General features: G+C 37.1%; 1 protein-coding gene across 2 annotated transcripts in view; it reads left to right on the top strand.

The window, feature by feature from the left end:
• The window catches only part of CSMD3 (CUB and Sushi multiple domains 3), a 1270863-nt gene that overhangs the window by 676538 nt on the left and 571152 nt on the right, over positions 1-23173 (top strand). For both annotated transcript variants that reach the window (XM_047842282.1, XM_047842281.1), the window contains one exon: positions 18057-18169. In XM_047842282.1, coding sequence (XP_047698238.1) covers positions 18057-18169 — 113 coding nt within the window. The remainder of the gene's footprint in view (positions 1-18056; positions 18170-23173) is intronic.

Raw genomic sequence — 23173 nt, 5'->3', positions numbered from 1 at the left:
TACAGTCCTAGCCCCAGCCAGTAACTGCCACTTACTCTTACCAACATCAGCTCCATCCTTCACCATGCATGTGGACTCCTCAGCCTAAACATTCAAACTACCCACACCTGCCTGAAAACACTGCCCACTATGCCAAGGGATGCACATATGGGTCCTGTAATCTGGCCCTGGGAATAACATACCTGGGAAAAAGGCCCATGTAAGTACAGGTAGCGGGGAAATCCAGGTACCAGGTGCCAGTGAGTTGTAGAACAGTACTTGTCAAACAAACTGTAAGACAGAAGATTTGTTTTTATTCTTATCCATCTTGAACTGATACTTTTGCAAAGTGAAAGAAAAATAAATTTCTCGAAAAATGAAATAAAAACACATGTAAGTACAATCCCATTATTTTCTATGGCAAAATTCACCACACAAAATTACTCTTTGAAATTACTCTAGAAGTTTGAAAGACTTACTTCCAATTTCTGTTCTAATGACACTATGGGCTGGCAACTGGTCTAGGATCTGGAAGGAGAAATGGGGGAGGGATGCAGGTACCAGGCAGACACATCCCTGGGTGATAGTTAAGGAAAGGTCAGAAGACGACCCTCCATGGGGAAGAGATCAGGAAAGAGGCTGTCTTGTTCACATTTAAAAGTAGCATTACATATGTGGCATGGTAAATTGTTAAGAATTTATTTAAAGAAACTGGTTTGTTTTATTTTTTAAATGTTATTTATTTTTGAGAGAGAGAGAAAGAGAAGGTGGGGAAGGGACAGAGAGCAAATCCCAAGCAGGCTACAGAAAGGAACCCCATGTGGGGCCCAATCTAACGTGGGGCCCGACAATGTGGGGCTTGATATAGAGCTTGAACTCATGAACTGTGAGATTATGATTTGAGCCAAAATCAAGAATCTGATGCTTAATCAACCCAAGTGCACCAAGAAATTATTTTAAATATTGCTCTTCTAAGAGTGAAAACTAGTCTCCATCTAGACATCTTATTTAGCAATCTGTTTATTCATCTCTTAACTCCTTTTTGATTTTTAAGTTTGATCCATATGCTAGTAAGTAATTTTTGGCACCAAAATTACTTACTTAAATAAATTTATTTTAAAAGATTCAGTAGCTAAAAGTCAAAAAACATAGTAAAAAAAAAAAAACATGGAAAATGCTTGCATCTAACAGAAAACTATGCAATATCATAATATTTGAAAGTATTTTATAAAAAGATGAATTCAGCTTATATTCATTTTATAAGTTCTGGTTAATTTAATAAACACAGGCCGCATCACTTTGGTAAATGTTTAACCAGATATGGAACATTCCAACCTATTCTGTTTAGGTCATAGGATTAAATTAAGCATTGGAAATATGTGGTGTTTTTGTTTCTCCTTTTCTTAATACGTAAGTTCTAAAAAATTAAGTCAATTGTCATATTCTATTCCACATACACACAAATGTGTGTATGTATATGTGTGTGTGTGTATTCAACAGTCACAACATATGTTCAATAGTTAAAATTATCCTCTAAAAAAGGGAACTAATTAAGAAATTTTAAAAAAATAATTCTTGTAATTTCTTTCTCCAAAGTACAAAGCATACAGTTTTTGCAGTACAGTAACTTAAAAATAATGTCAGTGTGCTACATCTCTTTACCTTGAGACTGACTCCAAAGAAATACCCATGATGAAGTTATCAGCAACAAAATTATTAAGTAATGGAGAATGCATTGTAGTTGGACTTCATATGTGACACTGAATTCTCCATATAGTTTTATCAGATGCAAATTCCTGAAATAATGCCAATTTAAGTCACAAACTTAAATTCACAATTCAGAGATTTGTTGCTTCTGTCATTTGCTGCCCCATAGTCTATTGTCCATTTGTAGAGTTGTCTATCTCTTATTAATTTCCTCTCCAATGGAATTACTTGGAGAGCATTCTTTATCCCCCATTTTGAAATAGCATTTTTTATTCCTGGCAACTTCATAGTGGTATAGTGACAAGAGTCAAAAGAGATCAGAATATGAATTTAGCCAGCTGATAAAAATTCAGGTAATGGATTTGAACAATCATGGTATTATCTTTTAAAGGCTGTTAAAATGAGTTTAACTTTCTTCAGATTGTTTTCCATATGCTTTTTCACATTTAGTGTAAATTCACTTGATAGTGAAAATGGATGTAATAGATGTAAGAGAACTAACAGTGATGACAAGGCAGTTACTGGCATTGAACTCACCTCCAGCCCTCATTTCATCTGCACAAAGAAGGAAGGGATGCTGATTATTTGTCCACCCTTTTCATCCGTGTAGCACCAAACGAAGATGGTTAGGCATTTGATCAAGCATGTGATTCTCTTTCTTTTTCTGGCCTTTTCTCTCGCATGCTTTGCTATTTCATTATTGGATTCACGGTGACACTGTAAAGACTTGCAAAGTGAAAGATGAGAAAAAAAAATGTCTTCTATCCCTGAGATAGCCCTTGAACTTGTATGAGAATGCACTGATCGTGAATGGATGACATTGTATTTGAACCAACATCTTAAGGTGAAAACTGCTGTTTTAGATATCTAAATGTGCTTAATTCCCTTACTTTGAAATTCTGGGTTCTCCTAAAAAAATTAATGTAAAAGGTAAAATTTGCTTCTTAGATATACGTTGGTGTAGATTAGCAATAGTCTTCCCTAGGAACTTTTTTTGAGTACATACACGCACGCACACTTTTGTGCTGTGTGTTGTGTTGTGTGTGTGTGTTGTGTTGTGTTGTATGTGTTGTGTTTTAAAATGAGTATTTTATTAACTTAATATTTTAGTGATATTTATATTAGCTCTCTGCAAAAGATAGCTCTGTTTTGCTATGCTTATGGGTTATTGTTATTCCTCTCAGTTCATTGGTTCATATGTTTTGACAAGCTACTTTGCCCAAGGTTTTTTTTCTTTTTTAACTACTCAGCCATTCACTCTGTTAAAATGTAGGCTCCACTCTTAGTATGAGACTACACATGATATTTGCCTTGAGCAAACTCTTCTACATCCAGGGAATTGTCCCTTCCCAAATTTGCTTTTGTACTTCCCTCTGTTAATAATGAAAAAAAAAATCTAAATACCAATAAACACCATGGGCTGATGAAAGAAGGGAATATCCTAAATATAGCACCAAGGTAATATTTTTAAGAGATTGATGACCACAGTATAAATAAAAAGAGATTAGAAAATTGACCAGTCGAAAAATTCTTCACCCCTTATGGTAGAGTTATTCAACAAAAAGAAAAAAAAATCTCTTCTTATTACTCTTTACTCTGCTTTGCACCTCTCCTTACCCTCCTCCACCCCCCACCACACACACACGCACACACTTACTCATACACGTGCTCACCATCACTTTAAGTTCCTTGAGAGTAGCAACTATCTTTTACTCATCTAAGGTTTCCCAAAATACCTCACACAGCCTCGTGTTAACACTGCTGGGTATTGCATGAAATATAATGGGAGAGGCAAAAGTCCTCTGTACCAAGATACTTACTGAGACACGTGAGCAGAAAGGATATCTTTGCAGATCTGTAGAACGCTGTGCAGGCTATCTGGATGCCTTATTTCACTCAGGATGCTGTCACAAATATACCACGGACTGGATGCTTTATCGACAACAGAGATTTATTTCTCACAGTTCTGAAAGTTGGAAGTCCAACATTGCCAGGAGATTCAGTGTCTGGTGAGGCTTCACTTTCTGATTCACAGATGGCCATCATTTCACTGTGTCTGCACATGGCAGAAGGAGGTAGGGATTTCTCTAGGGCCTCTTTTATAGGGGCAGAAATTCACGGATGAGGGCTCATCCCTCATGAGATAATTTCCTTTCAAAGTCTCTACCTACAAATACCCTTATACTTGGGGATTAGTTTTCAACATATGAGATGGGACAGGATGGGGCACATTCAGTCTCTAGCACTGGGGATTTCAGCAACACTCACTGATACCACATCCAGGAAAAGCAGTCAAACTGACGGCAGCAATTTTTTCATCCTGTGGACAAGACTTGGTGTATACTCATTAAGATGACTTACTGTTGGGCCACAGTAAATACGTGCCCTTGGACTTGAGAATTACCTTAGGCCAAAGTATGAAAATAGCCTCTGTGGCATTTTGACTTCTAGCAACAACTTATTAAATATAGAGATACCTTACTTTTTATAGTTCTTCATTATTTCTTCACTGTGAGCATAGCTACAGCTTTCTTTTTTTAAAATTTTTTTGATGTTTATTGATTTTTGAGAGACAGAGCAGAGACAGAGCATGAGCGGGGGAGGGACAGAGAGTGAGGGAGACACAGAATCTGAAGCAGGTGACAGGCTCCAAGCTGTCAGCACAGAGCCTGATATGGGGCTGGAACTCACGGACCATGAGTTCATGACCTGAGCCAAAGTCGGACGCTCAACCGACTGAGCCACCCAGGCGCCCTGCTACAGCTTTCTATTATGAAAACCCTGATGATTTTACTAAAGGACAAGTCAGTTTACTACTGTTTGCTTTGGTTTGTTCTCTGTGTATTTATTTCTGAATAGATTGAATTATCTAAAATAAATAAAAAAGTTTTTTAGTTATTGTTTTTCTCCTAATCAGGAATATTTTTACTATGGTAGACATTTCAAAAGTGGTTGTGAAAAAAATATTGCAACAAAATATAGGAAGGGTATCTAAATAAGCTATATTTCCTCCCACAAACAGTAACTATTATAAACACTACACCTTGATAGACTGCTCAATATATAAATTAAGTGTGGTGTACAAAGTTCAGTCCTAAGATGTACGTGCTGAGGCCTTGATCTTCCATTCTCTTTCCTAAAACAAATGTCGATACAGAAATCTTTTTGTATATGTAATAAGAACTGTGACAGACCTGTTCATACACCTTATGCTTTTGAATTAGCCAATAATTAGCATTTCTGAACACTAATCATAAATGAAATAAATGCCACAATTACTGACTATCAAGTTGCCTAAGTGAGCTACCATTTATGTAGTCCTGTCATTGTTAGTACTTTTGCATTATTATTTTTAAAGCACTGTATTATTTTTGTTATCTTTCCAGTATGTCGATTTACCTTTTTTTACTTTTTTATTTTTCCCAGTTTTATTGAGATATAACTGACAAATAAAGCATTAAGTATTTAAAGTATATGCCATGATGATTTGATAAATGTATACATTGTGAAAGGGTTTTTCCTCATTGAGTTAGTCAATCCTTCATCACCACCTCACATATTTTTTTCCTTTTTTCTTTTATTTATTTATTTATTTATTTATTTATTTATTTATTTTTCTTTTCTTTTCTTTTCTTTTCTTTTCTTTTCTTTTGTGTGTGTGTGTGTGTGTGTGTGTGTGTGTGTGTAAGAACATTTAAGTTCTATGCTCTTAGCATATTTCAATTATATGAGACAGCAATACAGTGTTATTAACCATAGTCACGATTATTTAACTTGGAGCTGAAAATTCATACCCTTTTACCAACCTCTGTTTATTTCCCCAACTCCCAACACATGGCAACCATTTTTGTACTCTGTTTTTTTGTTTTGTATTCTGTTGATTTGCCTTTTTTCAAATAAGATTTCACATGCGAGTGACATTATGCAGTATTTGTCTTTCTCTGTCTGGCTTTTTTCACTAAGCATAACCCCCTCCAGTTTCATTCATGTTGGTGCAAATGACAGGATTTCCTTCTTTTTGAAGATTGAATAATTTTCCACTGTATGATATCATATAATATTCCACTGTATAGTATAATTTAACATTTTCTTGATCCATTCATCTGCTAGCAGACGCTTAGGTTGTTTCCACATCTTGACTGTTACAAATAAGGCTGCAGTGAACATGGGAGTCCAGAGATCTCTTTGAAATACTGAGTTCATTTCCTTTGAATATATACCCAGTAGTGGGATTGCTGGATAGTATGGTAGTTCTATTTTTAATTCCTTGAAGAATCTTCATACTGTTTCATAGCGACTGTACCAGTTTACCTTCCCACCAGTGACATACAAGGGTTTCTGTTTCTCCACATCCTCATCAACATGTGTCACTTCTCGTCTTTTTGATAATAACCATCCTAATAGATGTGAGGCAACCCCACTTTCTGATGTCACCCAGTGGTGATATTTCAAGGTTTCAAAGTTGTTGTTGTTTTATTTTAATCTAATGTTTGCAGCCATCATCATGCTTAGTGAATTTCAGGTTCACAAAATGAACATGTAAATCATTCTTGATAGTGCTATATTAGAAGATTTAATATTAAATGTTTCCATAAAAGACAAATGTTTCATGATACAAAAATATGTTGGAATATAGGACTGAAGCTGTTATCTCTAATGGATACACCCATATTCCTAGAGTGATTATAAAGAAAATCAGGCATTGAGCCTAATAGAATTTTGTTTTCCATATTGTATTTGAGTACTTGAGAAAGATTTCTGAGTGCACTTTATTTAGAGCTTTTGCTCTTTTATCCTAGCATGAAGGGGCAAACCAGGAAGATTAGAATGTATTATGAACACTGGGGTTATTCAGCCTGTTAATCAACATGTATTAAAGAAGTTTCTTTTTTTAAGTTTATAGATAACAGGTTCATAAAGATGTATTTTTTTAAGTTTATTTATTTATTTTTTGGGGGGAGAGAGAGCAGGCATAGGGGAGAGACAGAAACAGAGAGAGAGAGAGAGAGAGAGAGAGAGAGAGAGAGAGAGCCAGAGAGAGAGAGCCAGAGTCCTAAGCAGGCTCCACACTTTCGCAGTGTCAGCCAGGAGCCCACTGAGGGGCTCGAACTCACACAATGTGAGATCATGACCTGAGCCAAAATCAAGAGGTGGATGCTTAACTGACCAAGCCACCCAGGAGCCCCAATAAAAATGTATTAAAAATATACTAAAACCATTTGAATATTCATTTGAGAATGATCTAAGACTCCTTCCTGCATGGCAAAAAAAGCACCCTTGATTGTCAGTGATGGGAGTTGAACAGAAAGTCGTCCAAAGTGGATGAATCCTACAGTTTGAGTCTAAACTACACTGCTTGCAGGGATGTTGGGAGGAACCTGCCATTGAGGCAGCATGCAAAGCGCATAGTTTCAAGGGAGATACCCAGTGTTAAAAAATAGAATTGGGGCGCCTGGGTGGCGCAGTCGGTTGAGCGTCCGACTTCAGCCAGGTCACGATCTCGCGGTCCGTGAGTTCGAGCCCCGCGTCGGGTTCTGGGCTGACGGCTCAGAGCCTGGAGCCTGTTTCCGATTCTGTGTCTCCCTCTCTCTCTGCCCCTCCCCTGTTCATGCTCTGTCTCTCTCTGTCCCAAAAATAAATAAACGTTGAAAAAAAAATTAAAAAAAAAAATAGAATTAAAAATAAAATCACCTACCAACAAAGAATCCTTTTCACTATATGTAAAAAAGACTGAATTAGTTTTAATATTGAATAAGGATTAAACTAGACTGTGACCCACATTGTAGGCAATCTGCTAAAGAGATTGAAAAAAGAGAGAAACAATCTCACTCATTTGTGTAAGCAGGTGCAATCCATTATATACATGTTAATTATCCTTATCAAAAGTAAAACAAAATAAACGTTTTATCCTCATGATAAGCTGTAAGTGACATCCTGGAGCCAAGTACCATGGCTTTAACTCTCGCTCATGGAAGGAGTGTAAAAGGATGCCATCTTTTTCATGTTCACATTGCAAAGAAATGACTCCAAGGCCTCCATACAAGACGTTTTGGACAAAACCAGAAGCGGTATGTTTAGCTTTTAAAACATTCACATCTAAAAGAAAGAGAGAAAGCAAGCATTTATAATTTTAAGTTTTCTAAAGGAAATGATAAAAAGAAATGGAAAAGGAGGAAAGTTTTCTTTCCCTTTTGGAACCACAGACAATTCAAAAATGTTTTATTTGTATTTGTGCTTATAATTTTTCTTTTTGTGACTACTTTACAATAAAACTACAATTTTATAATTATCTCTATTGCTGTTTCTACTTTTCCTCTGGGCAGTTTGCAGTCCTCTAAATATACAGCAAGCCCACAGTAAAATACAAAGCAAAGCAATTACTAGGAATACAATAGGATGAATTTAAAATTACAGTACAATATTAGCCTTAGAGGAATAACCTTTAAATAAGTTGTAGAAATGGTGAATGGGTAAAGCAGATTCTTAATTAGCAATGATCAAAAATTCTCTAGGGGCACCTGAGTGGCTCAGTCAGTTGAGCATCCAACTTTGGCTCAGGTCATGATCTCACAGTTTGTGGGTTTGAGCCCTGGATCCGTCTCTGTGCTGACAGCTCAGAGCCTGGAGCCTGCTTTGGATTCTGTGTCTCCCTCTCTCTCTCTGCCCCTCCCCTGTTCGCACTCTGTCTCTGTCTCTGTCTCTGTCTCTCTCAAAAATAAACATTAAAATAAATAAATAATAAAAAGTTCTCTTTCACCAAACACTAGTTTCACAAATTGCTGTGATGTCTATATTGGTTATATATTCAAATGACTAACTGTTTATTATATTATTTTATAGTAGCTTATGAAATCTTACTAAGAGTAGCCTCACCCTGGAGCCTGAACCTAATTTTCTGAGTTTTTTCTTGAGAGCCCAGTAAATTTCTCCTAAGTTTCCATCAATCACATAGGAAGAATTACATTTACAAGATAATCCAGGCCCTGCAGTAATAATTCCATCTTTCCAAATAATTTTTCCAAGATGGAAACACAAAGATACCCAGAACCATTATCTAATATTAGTATGAGGCCCCTTTGAAGGGCACATATTATACTTCTAGTGTTTAATAATACATGGTTCTAATTATCATAAGTCTTGAGGACAAAGCCAGTCTGTCGGCCATGTTTTGCATGGGTCAAAATCAATAGTTATATTATTATAACAGTAAACCTCCATTGATAATAGACAATCACTTTTACTTATCCATACTTGGACTGGAGAGAACTTATATTTCAAAGTTAATCTAAGTGGCATTAGACCTAGCTTCTGCAGTCTTCATTTGTAAATGGCAGATTTCAGTCTGTCATCTAATTAGATGCTTGTCATTCTGCAAGCTCTTTCCAATCAAACCAGTTAACAAAACTGGTTTTGTGTCAAATTTAGGGAGTGAGTGTTGCCAACTTTGAATCTGGAGTTCTCTCTTGTCCAGCAAGAGAGCGGATGCAGAATTAAATGTGTGAGAGAGCCTAATGTCCCGGAGGAGACAAGAGCCCAGAGTAAGGGTCCTTGCTCCATTTTTATTAGGATCAGAAGGCTTACAAATGTGATGGGTGTGAACAAAGAGACAATGAAACTGTGAACATTAACGTGTGTGTGTGTGTGTGAGAAAGGGGGTTTCGAAGATATGCAGTGTTAGGGGTTTGGGTCAATACAAAACAAAATCCAGGTGCCTGGGTGCTGGTCAGATGGTTGTTTATGGCAGGCAGGAGGCAAGCCATCTGTCTATCTAGTTTGCCTAGGGGAAGACAGAGCATGCTACCTCAGGCTCAACAAGGCACCTTTCTTTTGCTAATTAACTCCGCTCAGGGCAATTTCACTCTGCTGCCATCTATAGCCCTGTTTACCTGTGTACCTATTCTGGTACTTCCCTCCTGTGAAAGTAGCTTTCTGCTTTTGTACTATGTTGGGGGTGCTTTCACCTTGTTTACCTAATCTTGGGTGCTTTCATCCTAAACCTTGTTTACCCATTGGTGCAAACTCAGGGAATTGCTAAACTTATTCCCCACAAGTGAGTATCTGGATATGTATTAGTTACTTTACTTTGGCATTCTTAAAAACTAGTAAGAAGACAGTCTCACTTTTGTTCTGCCAGTAATTGGATTCCTGGATTTATAAGTCCAGATCACGTGTCTACTGGTATAAGAGAAAAATTATGTCAGACCAGTTAAACAGGGAAGACTTTCTTCAAGACTATTGGCTCCTACTGCAATAGGGACCAATACTATTGAAATAGGAGTCAATACTATTACAATAGGGAAGAGGAATCAAACTCAACTGGTGAAATAAAAAATAGAGTGGTTTTTATGAGCTGAGAAAACTAGAGGAAAGTTACTGAAGAACTGTAGATGGGAGATTAGTCAGTATGAATAGGTCATCTGTGTTTGCTAATTGATGCTGATGTTGAGCTCTTACCCACCCACAGAAACTGAGAGATCAGAGTGCTAATTCCTTTGATGATTATGCTTCAGAGGGATGGCTCCCAGGTCCTTGAAAAAACACTTTCTTGGGGTGTAGAAAATTTACTTCTCAAAGTGCAGAGAAAGGATTTACAATTCCAAGTTTTCTAAAGTAAATGCTCTTTAAAAAGGTAGGCTAGGTCTCTCTAGTCTGGAAGAAGACTGTTGAAAGTTTAGTTAAGCTCAGGGGAACATTAGGAATACAATTTTCAGATGTTTGGAAGTTGTGATTATGGGACATATTCCTGGGAGTACAGAAAGGAAAAAAATGCTTTAACAAATAACATGTTTTTGCCCCTAATAAAGCATGATTTTTAAAGCAGTTGAAACAACATTGCTGTGAATAGGGTAGCAAGGCTGTCCATGAACATTCTAAGTTTGCGAGAATACCTTCTTTCAGTTGAGTTCAGTGCCATCATCAGTTGCTCTAGAAAATGTGTTTTAGGTCCTTTTTGAGAACAACTGCCTGACACTTTATGTGCTGCTGGCTTTACTTGGCAAGCCTGGGTCTCCCTAGGTTTTTCTTTCACTTTGATATGATCATATGGATGATCAACTTCACTTGAAAGACTCCCTCCATCACAGGACCGAACTTTCCTCTAGGACAATTTTAGGTGGATAGAATCTCCCGGTCAATAGTGGGGGCAGAATTCTTCTGGTGGGTCCTTCAAGGTCCTTATAACCTTATGTCTCAGGACTTCTAGGGAAGAAAAAAAGCCCTTTGAAGTATTGAACATGTTTATGAGAGGATTCAGTTAAATTGGGTACAGGACACGATCTCTGACCCCAGTTCATAAGTCTGCCAAATATAAGTTCAAAGGGAAAAATATTTTGCTTGCTTGCAGGGGTTGCTCTGATTTTTCATAAGGCTAGCAGTAAAGTTCTAGGCCATATGAAGCACGTATCCTGCTGAATTTTAGGAAATGAGTTTGATTTATCTTATAGGAATCTGTAAATACGGGCATAATTACTGGATGGCAAGTAGAAATCAGGTAACTTCCTCTCTCTGATTCATTAGGCTGTGGTTTCCTCCAAGTGGAAAATGTGTGTATTAAGACAGAATTTACCACTGCCTGAGGATCGGCATTTGAACAGGGAAACACTTCTTCAGACCATCCAGATATCACAATACATAACTACACAAAATCTCTTAAACACCACAAGAATTAATTATATGACATCCAAGTGCCATCAAAATTCTAGAAAAGTTGGTTGGGGAAAACTGCCTGTACATAGTGGCCTGTAAAGCATTCTGCTGACAAATTTTTCATGTCTTTAGAATGTTTTGAACAACTTCATCTTTTAGTTATATGTGGTAAGAGTCTAGTGCCTTTAAAATCTCTCTTTTACTTAGATGATTATGTTGATGAGATAACATTACTACCCAAGAAATATGGACTATGCCATAGGAATATTTTTGTTAGATAATTCCCATAGTTCAGTCACATTTCTTTTAGCTCCTTTCCTTAATTTTTTTAATGTTTGTTTATTTTAGAGAGAAAGAGAGAGAGAGAGAGAGAGAGAGAGAGAGCACGAGCATGAGTGGGGGAGGGGCAGAGAGAGAGGGAGAGACAGAGTCCAAAGCAGACTCCAGGCTCTGAGTTGTCAGCACAGAGCCTGATGCAGATCTCGAACTCATGAACAGTGAGATCATGACCTGAGCTGAAGTCAGATGCTTAACCAATTGAGCCCTAGACGCCCCTTTCAGCTCCTTTTCTAATCCATTTGTACATTTGTGTGTGTGTGTGTGTGTGTGTGTGTGTGTGTGTGTGAAGCATATTTTTTGGGAATTAACAAAAACTCTTATTGTATTGGATATGAGGCTTCTAAGTTTGAAGTCTGCCACATTTAACAGTGGCTTTTGAAGCTCTGTCAGCAAAATCATTGCCTTCTGAAGTTTTCATTCTGCCTGTGTGAGCTCTACATGAGAACACTGATCTGAGCAGGCAGTTGTACAACCTTTAACAAGTCAGCTATCAATCTTCCATGAGATACTTTATTTCCCCTCAAAGTAGAAAATCTTCTGTTTTTCCAAATTTGTTCTGCTGCATGACAGGTAACAAACACTTACTATATAGGGGTGCAATTTCTTTTTATTGCTATTGACGAGGCAGCTTGTGTCATCTAAGTTCAGGGCAAAATAGAAGCTTCCAAAATTTTGTAAGAAATCAGTAGACCATACAAAACCTCAAGTATCCAGAGCATATGACATACTGGCAAACATTATTAAATTGTCATTGATGAACAAGAATATCAGACAAATCAAGTCAGGGCCAAGCGTCTTCTTCTATTACCATGGAACAGCTGTGATCATCTATTTGATTAGGATCTGGTAAAAAAAAAAACTCACAGGATCTAAGGGATTACATTTATTAACAGAGTATTAGGATTGAAGAATAATGCCTGTTTATAAGTAGCCTGATGGCATACCCACAGGTTTGGAATCTTACACCCTTGAGAGATAGCTGTCACAACACACAGGACTTGGAAAGAAGTCAGCCAGGTGACTCAAGGTAAGGACCTGAGCCTTTTTTAAAATGTGTCTGCTGCTACCAAAGCATCCCAGTACTCACAGTGCCATGGCCCCCAGAAGACCCGAGAAATAACATTATTGATAGGTGGTCTCATCCTCACTTTTGAGTGAAGATTCCAAAATTAGCACCTTGATTTTCATGACAACACAACTGTATTTCAAAATTCAGAATCCCAACACTGAGACAGTACTGAGCAGTTACCATGCATTTGCTCTACCAGAGGTTTTGCACGCTCTGCAGAGCTTCGAATCCATTGTCTACAATATCGTCCTAGTCCCCAAAATTGTCTAGATTGTTTTTATGTCGTAAGGTATTTCATTTGCAAAATGCGATGACTCCTATAGTGTATCCTTTGAGGGCCGTTAGCATCAACAGATACCCTGAATATTTTACCTTGGTTTGGCAGCAATGCACTTTATCTGGTGAGGCCGTGTGCCCTTGTGAAAGAAGGAAATTGTAACGAAGCCAAAGCATCGTTTCTACTTGGCGCTTTAGTATCTGATTCTACTGGAAAACCATCTACATATTGAAACCTACAGATCCTTCTGGTGGGACAGCTTTCATTAAGTTTTCCTGTATATGACTAGAGAAATAGTAAGAGGGTACTGAAACCCTTGAAAAATCGTTTCCATAAATATTGAACTTCTTCCTACGTAAAAGCAAACTAGAATTTAGACTTGTCCATGATGGGAACTGGCAGAAAAAAAAAAAGGCAGAAAATAGATACATTGGAGAAAAGCTTTGCAGAGGATGGCACCAAAATTATAATAGTTCTGGTGTTAGGAACTACAGGCATTCATGGAACAATGAATGTATTTATTTCCTTAAGATCTTATAAACAAGGTAACCATCTTTATCAAATTTAACTTCTTTACGGGGAGTTGGCAGTATTAATATTATAGGGTGAGTACCCTTTCTTTTATAATTATCCTTTGTTTTTCTAATTTTTTATAATTGATTTTTTCCTTCTAGTTGAGCCCTCAACAGAGAGTATTGTTTGGCACATGACTTTTGCTTTTGATGCGTGATTTCCATTGGTTCTGTATCTCGCATTAAATCAGTGTTATTATTCCTTGGACCTAAAGTAATATATCGATATGTTTCTATTCAGGGTACTTTCCATGTGCCGTGGGACTGCAGTCCTCTGCTATATCCCTTTTCTTGTGGAAGGCACATAGTAACCAAACCAGATGCTTTTTTTCAAGGACTTTTCACAGACACTCCAGATGGAGTATACAATATGGTAGTCTTAATTTGCATGAGAGATCTCTCCCCAAAAGGTTTACAGGGAATCAGGAGAAAGTAAGAAAACGTTTTCCTCAGTCATGGGATCTCTTCATGTGGGAACCAACGTAAGAAAAGACGCATAAAGCTGATTCAAATTACCAATGACCTGTATTGATCTATCACAATTAAAATCTGAGCACTTTTTGGGGAAATTTCAGAATAAATAACAGTAGTATCTACCAGAAAAAAACAAGGATATGTTAGCCAGAGGGCAATTTACTGTAACGTGCATTTCACCAGTGACGTAAACAGTCTTAACAGTTAACTAGCAGGTTTTAACTTTTCATTTTCTTTTTTAATATTTGTTCTGATTGTCCCCAAACTGAGTAACTACTGGTAAGATTTGAGTAATAGTTGTCCTTTCCATTCTACCCACCCCCCTTTTTCCTTAATTTGAGCTTGGATAGTCAGGACAAGAGCTAAGATAAAGGTGGGTAGAGCCAGAGGACGATTTTCACCTGCCCCTAGAATCATGCTAGTAAATTCTATAAAAGTCTCAACAAATGCTATATGGAGAATAATAGGGGATTCACGTGTCTTCTGTTTATAACACTGTGGTTTCTCCCAGCTCACCTTTAGAAGAAAGGCTGTGTCAGTGTCTTTCAGTGGGTCTCCTGAACGCTTCGTTCTTCCACAGTTATGGAAGATAGTGGATACCTGGCTACTCTTTAATGTGGTTGGTGGGTCTTCGTCTGGTCCCCAACATGCTTGGTCTGTCAAATGAGCAAAATCGGCTGGTTGCAGAATTCCACATGGTAGCTAGTCCACATCCCCAAGTGTGGGGCTGTAAATTTAAAGGAGAAAGAGACGGGGGTAAACAGAGGGAGCAGAGACAACAGAGGAAAGAAGGCAGAGGCTCTGTGAAAGAGAAAGTCACTTGAATTGTCAGGGTTTTTTTCTTCCATTCTTTTCAATCTTTACTCTGACTGTCCAAATCATTTTTAACTTTCCTCTTAGAATGATATCTATACAATAAATACAAGTATTCAGTTTCCTTGGGATGATGCCCTCCTAAAACCCTCAAAAATCCTGAAAGACGAGATCCTTCCATTATTCCAAATGTGACAGAGAGACAGTACCTGTTTAAAAGAATGAACTGCAAGCATCCCATATTTTTCACCATCAGAGCTAATCAAGATATTGATGGGATTGTAGAGCCCAATTTACCCTTGTTTCCTAATAATAAAACCTTGAATTTGAGAGAGTAGTTCATTCAGATAGTATTTCAAAAAAGCAGAATGCTAGAAGAGAGACTTTATAATCCAAAGCATTTTACCAGACTGTTTGTGACCACAAGACTTTTAGCTGGTCCATTTAATTCAAAAACTGCCCTTGTATCCCATCCTCATCACCAAATTGTTGGGGAAATATAATTAAAGAGAAAATCTCCCGTCAGCCTAGTCAATGCTGTCCACAGAATGTAAGAATGAACAAAACAGTTTTAATATTAAATAAGCATTACACCAGACTGTGATGTGTGTGTATCATGGGCAAGCCACTAAGGAGATTGCAGAGAAATAAATCTCGCCCTTTTATATAGTCAGGCAGATACAGTCACTTAGATGCATGTTCATTGTCTTATCCAAAAAAAATTAAAGATAAAACTTTTCCAATCTTTAAGATGGACAGGGAGTTACATCATGGAATTATGTGGCTAGACTTAAATTCCCACAAAAGCGGGGAAACAAGGCAACATCCTCCTTGATGTTTGCCTTTCAAAGAGATAGCACCCAGGCCTCCAAGACAGACATTCACAATATCCAGCATTGGCAAGAGGCTTAATTGACTTAAAATATTTATATACATTTGAAAAAAACAGATATTTATGATTTCAAATTTTCTAAAGGAAATGCTAAAGAGAAGGGGGTTTTCTCCTTTAGCATAATGGAATTTATTCATTTATTATTTTGGAAGAGAGAGAGAGAGAGAGAAGGCAAGCACACAAGTGGGGTAGGGGCAGAGATAGAGAGGAGGGAGAGAATCCTAAGCAGGTTCTGCACCATCAGCGCAGAGCCCGATGCAGGGCTGGATCTCACAAATTGTGAGATCACGACCTGAGCCAAAATCAAAAGTCAGATGCTTAAGCAACTGAGACACCCACGTGCCCTGCATCATGGACATTTTAAATTATTATTATTTTTAAGATTTCTATTTATTCTTACACCAGCCATGAGGTGGGAACTGGGTAGGATCATAGGGAAACAAGTTAGCCAGGGGACAGTTTAGACTGTATGTGTTAACTGTTTTTTATGAACTGACACAATTATCATGCCAGAAGTTTGGGACTGGTAAAAGTTCAGGACTGAAAAAGAAATGAAAACATAGTAAAGTAAATAATAATTCAATCCTCTCATGAAAACAACCTTTAATAATTGATGTGAGATAGATTGTTGGTGCACTTGATATGGTGTGCCTGACATATGTCCTCGAGTGTTAAGCTCTCATGCCCATTTCACAGTGAAATGATTTTACTTTCTGTCATGTCTCTGAGGTTGAGTCCTCACTCTTGCCCCTAAATAAACCTGTCTCTCTACTATAGCTCAGAAGAGTAGTACTTATCAACTCACCAATTTGAAAATTGGAAGTTCGTATGCCACAAAGTTTAACTGCATGATCTTTTAGCCAGAAGACCCAGAAGCAATGAAACATCTTTTCAAATGATGGGGTGTGTGCGTGTGGACATATATAGATATGTGTACAAAGGTGTATATACAGATATACATAAAGGATAATGTATGTATGTAAATCTTTTATATTATAATAATTTTACATTTGCTTTGGCAGGAAGAAAATGAATACGCTTTAAGATTCCATAATATTTTATAGTATCTTTATATCTTACCAGTATTCCTCAGTATCACATATAACCCCATAATTAAATCATTGTATTTAGCTGAGGTTATTTGTGACAGATTCCCATAAATTCTGTCACACTGGACACTAGTGACACAGCTATATTTAATGCAGTCTGCTGACGATATTTTGCAGTTTGGGTGGCTGAGTAATGAGCAGAGCATTTTGCCGTCATGGTCACTTTGAGGATATGGGCATCCGTGCTGCCCTCTGCTGGTTTAATTGTAGTGTAGCCTCCATCCAAATGCCTGTTCTCTTAAGTACCCATTTTATTTTGGAGGGGAAATTTGTAGCTTCTCTCCTCATGTAATTTTCCAGCAATCCTCATGGTCTAGCAACAAAGTAGGTAAACACTTAAGAATTCCTTCTTTTAAAAGCCTATCTTTCAGTATATAATTTAGAAGTCTTTACTAATACGGATATTTTACTCAGCAGTGAATCCATTTTTTTTTTCCTCTTCCTATTCTTGACAAACTCCCCCTCGCCCAAAGTCTTATTTACTCATTTGCTTTCTTCCTTTATATGACCCTTGGCTTTGGTTCAAACGTGTGACTGTAACATAATTAATGATAGAGGGAAACATGAGGTAATTCCCCTTTTTAAGGTTAAAAAATTGAGCATTACTGAATGAGATTATTAATGCATAGATCCAGTGATGCTGCATCAAACTAGCAGCATGTTTCTAAGGTAAAACTGTTTGCAGTAAGACAAAAATACATGACATAGGTAGTCTGATATCAGTATTGCAAAGGGATATATTATATTCCATGCCATTTTATTGTTTTGCACAGTGCTTGAGTGTTTTTCTACAATATTTCTTTAGAACAGCGTTCTGTAAAACTTGAAAGGTTAAAATAAAGAGCATGCCTGGTGTTTTAAAAAAAATAAAGATTTTTTTAGATCCTTTTTTTCTTTTCAGTTCAAAAGAAGTATAAGATTCTCTGATAGTCTAAAATTTAGTATCTTGCCTCAGGGTTATGAAAGACCTAACCTAGTTAAACACATGAACTGGCACTTGCTCATAATAAATCTCGATCACTAAATTGTGTGGTTTGTTCTATTATATCAAGGCGAGTTTATCTGACAGTCTTTTTTTTTCTAGCCAAGAAAATACTGAGAAACAGTTCTGTCTCATAATTTGCATGCAGAGAATGTTTTAATAACACATTTCTCTCTTCTCCGTCCATCTCTCTTTTAGGCTGACTGGAAGCTTTGTGCCAGACTTGATAGTGAGCATGAGTAGCCAAATGTGGCTGCACCTTCAAACAGATGAAAGTGTTGGATCTGTTGGCTTCAAGGTTAACTACAAAGGTAATGATGGATTGCTACTGTGGGAAATATGCTATCTTAATACCACCAGGGGATACTTTTAAATTCGAGATTAATTGCATCTAGAAATAAAAGTTTCCCAGAACATAAGCAAGAATATATTCTACCAAAATGCTTCTTTTTTAAATTTAACTATAAATGTTGATTTCACTTCTCTTTAAGTAAAAATAGGACTGGCTTTCTTCTTTTCCTTTAGGATGTGTCTATTTTGCATACTTCATCTCTCCCCCAGGCTACTGTAATTTCCCTCTATTTTAGTCACTCTGGACTCCTCGCCTTTCCCAGAACAGACAATGTAGTTTTATACATTTATACAATTTGCCTGATGAAAGTAATATACTGATGATTAAATACTTAAATCCAAAGTAAAGGATTTAATTCCCCAAAGAATTTAGGGCACCGCTTTTTGAGGGGATTGGAGGGATCTATCAGTTATTCTTTTAGCTCAGATACATGGTCTTGGTGTTCAAATGATCGATTCCTATGTAAGTGATGGGTCACAAATGTGTTAAATTGCTACCGCCCACCCCGGTATTGGCAGTGATCCAGACTGATGACAAATGACCTGGGTATAACAAAATCTTTTGTTCTGGTTCCATTTATAAGAGATAGATGCAAACATTGTAACATCGCAAATGACCATGACACATGGTGGACCTTGGTTAAAAGCAAATAGAGACAGTGGATATATACACACAACATGTATATTAGAAATGCAAATATAGAACCCTCACTGAAAAATATATCAATGTTAATAAATTCACTTGAAATCTATACCTTAAAAATGAAAATGTATAAGAAAGCAGCAGAACATTATGTTGCCAGATTTTATTATTTCTGTCGTGGTAAAAATCATTTTTCTCTGTCTTATCAATTTAAACAAGAGCTGTTAAAAATTCTCTTACTTGCATTATAATAATTTTTAATCAGTTTCCTTTTTCAAACAGTGGCTTGCCATGCCTTTGTATCTGGACACATGGAAATGAATGCATGATGTTGTCAGGGAGACAGAACACATGCACTCAGTGTTTTTAACTTGTGACTAAATTTGGTACTATATTAATTTGAATAGTTCAGGAAATCTGTATAAATGTCAGTTACAAAAAAATAAAAAGGTTAGCCTGATTATAATTTTAAATATATCCCTCCTCCATTTAAAAATCCACATCTGTCTCAGTAAATACAACAGAATCGCAACCTTTCAAGAATGGTCAGCTTTTGTTAAAAGTCTCTGCATGTTGACGTTTTCATTTGAAAAATTTTTCCACTCTAAATCACTAAATGAAGGTGGCATCTTTGTATTCCTCTTGGTTTTATTATTTTCTTCACCCTATGAAGGTTACCTGTCAGAAAACCTATAGTTGTGTAATCCTTAGAAACTATATAAATCATTAATGATAATGCTTCCACAAAGAACACAGTTGTTAAGGCTCATAAAACTTGCTGGAGAAGTAGAGGAGTTCCAACCATATTTACAAAGCTCTCCACTCCGCTGCAGTTCAAGAGCTGAGGTAGATTATAAAGGAGCACAATTAATTTGTTTTCTTTCTGCCCAGTTTTCAACACATAATTAAAAAAAAAAGTCTCCTAAGGATCTACTGTGTGTTGGCTACTGAATGAGTTGTTGAATATAGAAAGAAGAGCCAGATGTAGTCTCTCAGGAAGATCGTAATACAGTGGCACAGAAAAACATAACCAACCACTCAAGCACGAATATCTACAGAGATGAGAAAATTGAAACCAACACGGGAGATTCTTAGTGAATGATGCCTTTACTCGTCCCTGTCTCTTCCCTCTATTCTAATCTAACCTCCTCTGCACCGTGAATGATCTCTAGCAGCAAGGAAGTGTCACGTGACACTCCAGCCATAGGTGTTTTCATACTTTTCATTGCTTAGAGATAAAGTCCACAACTTCTAGAGATTTTACCTTCCAGCTTTGTTCAGCCTGTCTTTTTCTTTCTATAATCCAGTTTTCTCAAAGTATCTGCAACCCTCCATCCCAGCAAGTTGTTTCTTACCTCTCCTCTGGGCACATGCAGACAATTCTCTCTGGGTCTCTATTCTTATTTTATTAGCATCACATCACTCACCCTGCAAGACAAAATTCAAACATTTCTTCTGGGAAGTCTTTCTTAATTCTTCTTATCACAAAATAACACTTCCTCTGTTTTATAAGACCTGTACCATATATTATATATACACACACGCACACATTATCTTACCAGATGGAAATATGTCACATTCATCTTCATATTTCCATTAGCAACCTTTTGCTATGTCATCATGGGCGATTAGTAAAACTGAACAAATGATTTAACCTGTAAATGTGATGTAATATAGGGTAAAATATGTCCTTAAAAATTTAGTTTACCATGATTTTTTTTTCCTACTGTGAAAATCATACTTTTGCATTCTCCATGATTTAAAACCTGAGCTCAAAGTTGAAGCAGGGTTCATTTTGAGAAGTTTCAAATTTTGATGTGCAGATAGCTTCAGCAGCTTCGCCTACTAAAAATAATTTTCATAATTACCACGCTCTGTGTTAAGTAGTGTGTTGGTTCTAAATGGAACACCTGCTATAAAAACTTTCCAGATTGATCTAAAGATGTCTTCTTTTTGTCATCTGTAGATTTTGCATGAGACAGCATTGACTTAGCTCTCCTGTAAATTAAACATAGATTTTACGGCATATTTTCTTTTAATATATGTATGTATATATTATGTTGTGCTCATTGCCTGTGACAGTTCTTCTAAAACTTGCTTTAAAAGAAAATAAGATTCCAATGACATCTCCTATTAAGAAACCCAAAATAGAAAAAGATTAAAAGCTGGGTGGCTTTGGTGGAAGGGGTGGGAAGGAGGATTGGCACCCCCATTGATCAGACTGCCCCTCATTTCCTCTGAGTACAAGGAAACCCTAATGCTCCAAAAAACCTGTTTGAAAATCACTTTTTTAAGACCATACTTTGATGTAGAGACCAACAATGTATCTGTAAATATAAAATGACACATAGTTGCCTAATTAAGTTGTCATATCTTTATTTTTTTTAATTTTTTAATCTTCATTTTATTTTTGAGCTTATTTGTTTGAGACAGAGACAGAGACATGGGAGGGGCAGAGAGAGAGGGAGAAAGAGAGAATCTCAAGCAGGCTCTACACTGTCAGCACACAGCCTGATGCGTGGCTCAAACTCACCAAGAGTGAGATCATGTCCTGAGCCAAACTGAGTCGAATGCTTAACCGACTGAGCCAGTTGTCATTACCTTTAGAATTTCAGTTTTAATCTTTGGGACTATCAGTGCTTTAATCTTAGAATTTGCACATTAACTATCTTAAACTATAAAAAGGCAACAGGTGTTTGAAGCAAAAAAAAAAAAAAGTTCCTTAATAGAAATGCAATTCATTCTTATTCATTTAAACTTCGCTTAATATTTATTATGTACGTGACAGTATGCTGAGTACTGTGTTCTATAGCAGAAATGAATAAGATAAACACTGTATTCTTGAGAAGTTTAATGATATTCCGTTACTTGTTAAAACCAGTAATGTCCATATTGGGTATAACAAATCACAGCCATCCTGCTCTGCAGGAAATTTGTGAGTTTGCCAAAACTATGATTCAAGATATGACATTAGGTGTTCCTGCTAAAAAGGAAGAATAACATAGCTATGTATGTTGCCACATTAGCCTTAGAGACATTAATTTTGTTTTCTTGTTTTATATTGTCATTATTTCAAATGTATATTAACCAGAAGAAAAGATAGTTCCCCCCACCCCCCACTGGACTTATTAGCATCCATTAACACTGTGCTATTTTTTAAAATATATTTTCATCTTCATCTAAGAAGACCTAAGCAACATTAAAAGTATAATTAATAATTACTAAGAACCTTGTATATTGCAATCACTTTGCCTACATTAACTCATTAAATCTACTTAAAACTTCAAGAGGTATCAATTACTACTCAATTTTACAGATCAGAAAAATGACTAGGATATAAGCACTATGATGTAGCAACTTTGGTCTGTTCTGTTCACTGTTGTATTCTCAGTATCTAGCACAGTGCCTAACACATAATAACCACTCAGTAAATATTTGTGGGTGTGTGAATGAATGGACCCAGGTATCAGATCATTAACTAAATGCAGAACCTCGATGTAACTTCATGATTTCATGATGCTCTCCATTATGAAATATTACGTTCTGTGTGGAGGTTAAGGGTTTTGGGGAAGCAGAAAGGTTAAAGCCTGAAGACAAGCTGAAGACCCTAATCAGTGTAAAAAGTGTAAGGATACCACAAGATTGAGTGAAATTACTGAGCTCCCATTGTCTCATCAGCTACACATAAAACTACACATAAAAAAACACACATACACAACAAAAGCCACTTGATTTCAAATGTCTGTACATTTTTATTTCCAGAGGGTAAGTTTATATTCTTTAGAGATATTTAGTAAGACAGCTGAAAGTCCATGACAGAGGCATATAAAGAAAAATCTCTTTTTTTTAATGTTTATTTATTTTTGAGAAAGAAAGAGAAAGAGAGAGCACGCGAGCAGGGGAGGGACAGAGAGAGGGAGACAGTGGATCCAAAGCAGGATCTGGCTGACAGCAGACAGCCCCATGTGGGGCTCAAACTCAAGAACCGTGAGATCATGACCTGAGCCAAAGTCGGACGCTTAACCTACTGAGCCGCCCAGACACTCCAAATCTCCAGCTTTTATAGAGTTCTGAGAGTGATATTATCTCCTCATCTTAAAAATCAGGTTTTGGGGCGCCTGGGTGGCGCAGTCCGTTAAGCGTCTGACTTCAGCCAGGTCACGATCTCGCGGTCCGTGAGTTCGAGCCCCGCGTCAGGCTCTGCGCTGATGGCTCAGAGCCTGGAGCCTGTTTCCGATTCTGTGTCTCCCTCTCTCTCTGCCCCTCCCCCGTTCATGCTCTGTCTCTCTCTGTCCCCAAAATAAATAAACGTTGGAAAAAA

Source organism: Prionailurus viverrinus, chromosome F2 (assembly GCF_022837055.1).
Source record: "Prionailurus viverrinus isolate Anna chromosome F2, UM_Priviv_1.0, whole genome shotgun sequence".
Lineage (NCBI taxonomy): Eukaryota > Metazoa > Chordata > Mammalia > Carnivora > Felidae > Prionailurus > Prionailurus viverrinus.
The sequence above is the reverse complement of the archived record's forward strand: the minus strand, read 5'-3'. Positions and strand labels throughout refer to the sequence as shown.